At 41.3% G+C, this 6,000-nt stretch overlaps 1 protein-coding gene across 1 annotated transcript in view; it reads left to right on the top strand.

Annotated features, from left to right (window-relative positions):
• The window catches only part of LOC148034467 (mitochondrial inner membrane protein OXA1-like), a 29,053-nt gene extending 23,568 nt beyond the window's left edge, over positions 1-5,485 (top strand). Inside the window, exons 5-9 of the mRNA XM_087679411.1 lie at positions 3,096-3,171; positions 4,322-4,453; positions 4,548-4,655; positions 4,743-4,797; positions 4,913-5,485. Of these exons, the coding sequence (XP_087535537.1) occupies positions 3,096-3,171; positions 4,322-4,453; positions 4,548-4,655; positions 4,743-4,797; positions 4,913-5,115 (574 nt within the window). The 3' untranslated portion in view covers positions 5,116-5,485. The remainder of the gene's footprint in view (positions 1-3,095; positions 3,172-4,321; positions 4,454-4,547; positions 4,656-4,742; positions 4,798-4,912) is intronic.
• The last annotated feature ends 515 nt before the right edge of the window (positions 5,486-6,000 follow it).

Here is a 6,000-nt window from a genome sequence, read left to right on the forward strand (position 1 = left end):
AAAGGGGTTTTATGATACTTGGCTGAGATGATAAATAGGAGTTGCTGGCCGTCCCAAATGTTGTATGTTCTCCATGATCGGAGAGGTGGCCAATCTCACAAATTGGTACGAATGGAGTAGCAAAGCTGGTAGGAGGGGTGTAAGTTCGACTATATGTGACGTGCAAGTACTCTTGAAACTCCCCCTTTGACATGAGATTGAAATCTGGAACAAGAGAAACCAAAAAAGATGAAGGTGAAGGTGGGTTGTCGTCTTCCTCGTGGAGTTCATAATGCCACCTTAGGGCCTAAGTGATTGTGAAGCATGATAAGACATCATGGGGTCTCGAGAAGAAGATGACTGAGACATTGTTGTGATGTGGCTACGAGTTGTTCGTGTGCCTTACACAAAACCTAGCACTCCACAATATCTGCAGGATACTTTTTACAAGGGCACGGGTTTTGATACCATGTGAAGAAAATAGTGGAGTAGCTGCTAGGATTTGCATTGAAGAAACATAGTGTACGACCACGACAGAAACACAATGATACAGACATAGATATGCAAAACACAAACCCTAAAAGCAAAACTTAAAACTCAAATATAGAAACAAACACAAATAGAAGGAGAGAGAGAAAGAGAACAACTCTGAAGTGAATTAAAATTGTAAATGAATTAGGCTTTGGGAACTTGGTGACAGCAAAGAAGATGTTGGAGGAGGCAAGTGGCAGACAAAAGCTACAAATGCAAATAGTAGGGGGGGGGGGGGGGGTGATGATGAAAAGTCGCAGCTAGAAGTTATAAATGCAGGACTGGAGCACAACCGCTTGATGAGGAACACCATTGCCTGGGCAGTTGGAGTGCAAACACAAGTAGTAATAGTGTCGGACAGCTGGCGATAGTAGTGGAGGTCCGAACACAGCAGTGGATGGTCACCAGACAGCAAGCGGCAACATGGAAGAAGTTGCTAGCCAATTGGAGGGGTAGATAGAGTGATGGCAACAGTTACGAAGGTTGGATTGCCATGTGTCGAGACTAATGGCCGAAATCTGTACATGAGGGTGAGAAACTTGCACAGAAGGAATGAGGATTGAATGGGGGCAGCTCGTCTATTTATAGATGTGGATGGACCTTCCCAAATTAGCTCTATTGAAGCGCATACCTTTTTTGCGTTTTTCATTAAAGAAGCATGTTTTGGGGCTGTTTAAGAGGCTAATCAGCATGTGTTGCATCTTTTAGCTCAATAGGGGATGCTTATCCTTGGGATGTGATCATGACCTATAGTTCTGCCAGCACCCATTTGGATGTCCAAATATAATAGTTACCTCTTCTTGAGCAGCAAGCAATGGTCCATATTTGTGCTCTATTGGACTTCTTTAGTTGCAATTGCATTTATGTGCTGTTGTCCTATATCAGCATGATCTTCCATAGGTCCTGCATTGTGCATTGTGCGGTTGTTTGTAAGGACAATAATTCCTTATCACTTGCATTAATCTTGTTCCCTTGTTAGCAATCGAGTGTCATGCAAAGTCATTTCCTGCCTGTGAGGCGAAGTTTCAGTCAAACGAGGACATTGATCATAAAATAACTTGCACACATGAAATAAAGTAGTATCTAAACAAAAGACTCACTACCGAGGAGAGTTAGAACACTTGCACAATAGACGACACACGATAGACTCCAAAGGTTGGTGCCTCTTGGTATTTCTTTATCATTATTCAAGGCTTGCATGACTCACAAGTGACTTGCTATCACAAACCATCACTCTTTTGATGCCAATGATGACATTCAAGGCGAAAGCTAGTCCCACACTGCTGCATGCTGCAAACAATGTATAAAACATGCAGATTTAGAGGAAGGAGCCTGGCCAATAAGTAGGCCAAAGATCTAGATCAGGTTGGCCAGCATCAAAGGAGCCCAAAATAGGAGTTGGCCAACCAAAAATGCTAGGTGACCACAAAAACTGGGTAAAATAACTGGTGCCTTTAAAAAAGAAATGTGCAGCTCACTGAAGTCTGAAACACACTAGGCTCACTCATGGACCAACTGATTTGCTAACAGTGTGTCTAGCAGACTGTGACCTCCAGAAATATCACAACAGCTGGGTGACTGATCAGATTCGCAAATGCAGCTGTCCATGTGGCTGGAAGACAGGGCAGCAGCTTGAAACAGTCTGTTAAGTGTTGGAGATAGGAAGCAGTCAGCCAAGAAGACGATGATGACCAGCAACCAGGGGCAGCAGAAATCTGCATTATGCAAGTGCTGGCAGGTTGTGGAGTAGGTCTGGATGCTCAAGTTAGCAGTCTGGCTGGAAACACAGCAGATCTCAAAATAGGGCGCCTGGCTGTATATGGTAGGTGGAAAGTTGGAGGAGCTGACAGCTATTAGAAGATAAAGATTGTTGTTACACATACTGCATTTCTCTTGGTTGTTCTAATGTGAACGGTCTCTCACATGCAAGCATGACCTTTCACTTGGTTGGACGACGTTAACTTTGTGCCCACTGAAAATTTCCAATACCAACCGCTTTAATGTATGGAAATAAACTTACTGTAAGAAAAATAAAACAACATGCTCTCCCTTTTACTAAATAAACAAGATGGACACAAAACTCAATAGAAGAAAATCACTTATAATGTGGGGATATAGGAAGTGTACAATGCTGTCCTTCTGAAGCATGGATGCAACTCTAGGTTTGTGTTAGTTTGCAACTGGAGCTGGACATAATATCTCAACATCCCCTCTCAGCAACATTTTGGGAACAAAATGTAGATGGACGTCCAAATGCATCTGACAAACAATAGCAGGCTGCAGAGATTCAAGCAAGCTCCATCATAAAACAGGAGGGCAAAAAATTCAACCAATCATTTGTCATTTTGCAATTTGATATAATTGATTTACCTGTCCAGTTTATTTGACTATTTAGAAAGTCTATTACTAAGGGAATGAAACAAATTTGGAACGGATACTATATGTTAGAAATGAGTCAATATATTAGGCTTGAAATTCAGCAAGTACATGCAGGTGGACAGAATTTTGCTCATGTGCTTTGGTATTTGAAATGTTATTATCTGGTTTCACTGAATGGCATCATTTTTCCTTTTCCTGGTGTGTAGGTACAATACGAGTGCGTTTTCCCCTTTCATTGGTGGGCTTTTGCAGGCTCCCATTTTCATATGCTTCTTCTTTGCGGTAAGCTTGTTTGAAATATCAAAGAAATGCCACCTTCATTTTGCTTTTTTTTTTTGCCCGGACACAGAGAGAGAGAGAGAGAGAGAGAGTGAGTGTGTGTGTGGGGGGGGGGGGGAGAGTGAGGGCATGTGCTAGTAGGAATCAGTAACCTCCCCGTCTTTTTTTTGGGGGGGGGGGTTTTAAGCCTCTAAGCTCTCAATCATCTTATCCATAATTTGTACACCCTACCATACATGGCTGCATGGCATCTACAAGATGTTGAACCATGGTATCAATCCATTTCATCTCATTCCAAAAACTCATATCCTCATTCCTGCTCATGCATGACATGCTTGCAGCAATGGAAGGCAATGAGAAATTCTTGAATTCATCACTGATGACCCCACCCTGGATGTAATATGACCATTCAATGTTCCACAGTAGATCCTTGATTAAGAGATGGAGCTTGTTTATTTTCATACAAGGGACAATGCAGAACACTACACCACAATGGCTCTTGTATTTCAGGGGGTTCTTCCTTATTTATGCTTCAGTAAGCATTGGATTTAAAGTTTCACAAGTAATGCCTGTAGTGCCACCTTTTTGTGCATAGGGTTGCATTCCATCCGCAGACGAGACCATCCCGTCTGATCTGTCTGGGATCTGTATGGTCTGGACTTGTCGCAAAAATTGGTCATGGCCTCTTTGGTTTTAAAAAGTACTATTTCAAACAGCAGCCATTTCTAGCCATTTTAAAATCTATTTCTGCCCCTAAAGCAAGCTTCATCCTCTACTCAAGCTCTCAAGGGCCATTCTCTTCCCTCTTCCTACTCCTCTTGAGTCTTCCTCCTTGTTTTCCTCTTCCTCTTCTAGATTAACCCTTAATTTCTGATATATTTTGTGGTGACCATATGAAACATTTTATTTTATCAGACCTTTTTTTTGGGTACATTCAATACCGAACTAAGTCTGTGGGCTCAGGACTGTACGGATTGGACAGATCATACCTGACTACCCTGTTTGTAAATATGCTACAGCCTACCTCCACTTTGGGATGGTCGTTTGAAATGTGTCTGAAACAGTCTTAAATGTGAAAGCTGATTATATTCTAGCACTTACCATTTTCCTGCCAGATTGGGCTTTTTTATATTTTTTGAAGTCTTTGATTCAGGTGAAAAATATGGCAGAGAGGGTGGAGTCTTTCAAATATGGAGGCTTTCTATGGTTCACAGATCTCAGTACTGCTGATCCTACTTACATATTGCCTTTGCTGACATCATTAAGTCTTTTAGCAAATGTGGAGGTTTGTTACTCATTAATATATCAATGCTCTCTTCATGTATCCTGTTTCATTACTTGTTTTAGTTAATATAGGGACATGGAAATGCTTTATTCAGTTTAATGCAATGGAAGGTCTGGAAGGCAATCCTATGGCTAAGAAGATGAAGACATTCTTCAGACTATTTGCTGCTCTGACATTTCCTCTCACTCTTACTTTTGAAAAGGTACAAATCTTTTTCGGTCTATAAGAGGCACCTGCATTTTTGGTTCTGGAAAGGTCTGCATGCTACTAATTCTGTGACTTTTATCAGGCAATTTTCTTTTATTGGATACCATCAAATATTTGGTCGTTCTTCCAAGCAGTAGGTAAGTCGACTGTTTCATTTGTCATATGCTTAGAAAATGTGAGCTTTGTTTGATGCTATGAGATAAAACAACTGCTTTCAGCTGCATCATACACATTTGGTGCTTCAAATTGCAGTTATGAAAAGACCTGCTGTTAAAAGCTATTTTGGAATACCAAGTACAGCACACTTGGCACAAGAGCCTAAGTCAGGGGTAGAACCAATGGCAAAGCTGGCTGGGCCTGTCACAGAGCCTGCTGAGCCTGCTGCAAGACCTGAAAAGCGGGTACCAAGACCATCTCAAAGGAAAACCCCTCACAGAGGATATAAGAGAAGATAAAACAACTGGAGTCATTACAAGTTTTAATATCACGAATCAGAATCAGCAGTAGACAGGACCGAGCCTGTCAACTGGTCTGATAAAGAGTCATGCAAGATAGAAAACTCACAAAGGAATCTAGGAAATCCTTCCATTTATATATGCAATTTTGTAGGTTTAGGTGGTGCGGGCATACAGTAGGCTTGTCTCCAGAGTTTTCATATTCAGGAGAAACACTTGCAAGGTTGCTCTTTGTTAAACAGAATAGAATACTTGTCAATGGCAATACTCCATAAATGTGCTGGATAGTATAAAACTGAGGACCTGAGAGGCTCCACACCAGTTTCCAAACAATTCCGTCTGAATAATCTAATTCCTTTTGTTTTTTCTTGGAACAGTTGTTCGTGTCAACTCATTACAGTGTTTAGCTGCAGCCTACATCCTTTTGTCAACTCCTGTTGGAATAGCACTGTTGCATCATGTGTGTGACCATGGGAGATAGGGGAGGATATTATTCTTGGCCTAACCATTGAGCTAAAGAGGTGTCCAATAGGTATATGGAGCTTGTGTTAAAAGTAGATTTTTAAATTGGATTTTGGTTGGGCTCCCCACATGTACCTTTAAAAGTAGTTTCTTCACTTGGACTACTTAGGTTTGGGGTTTTGGGAAAAGAATCGGAAGTTGAATCAAAGCAAGCACTTGCAATTTTGTTGTAGTTACTTAGTTGTGAGTTACGGGTTACCTGATATGAACTGCACCAATGCACACACAGCTACTTTTGCAAACCTTGTTCAGTCTTATGTACAAGTTACCCTCAAGGAAAATCTCTTGACGAGATGGTCAATTAGTCAAGCATGAGTCTGAAAATGAAAGATTAGATTGTCCTTAAGATCCCCCAAGGGTAGA

Source organism: Lygodium microphyllum, chromosome 6 (assembly GCF_053477565.2).
Source record: "Lygodium microphyllum isolate KBCC chromosome 6, Lygodium_microphyllum_v1.1.10, whole genome shotgun sequence".
Lineage (NCBI taxonomy): Eukaryota > Viridiplantae > Streptophyta > Polypodiopsida > Schizaeales > Lygodiaceae > Lygodium > Lygodium microphyllum.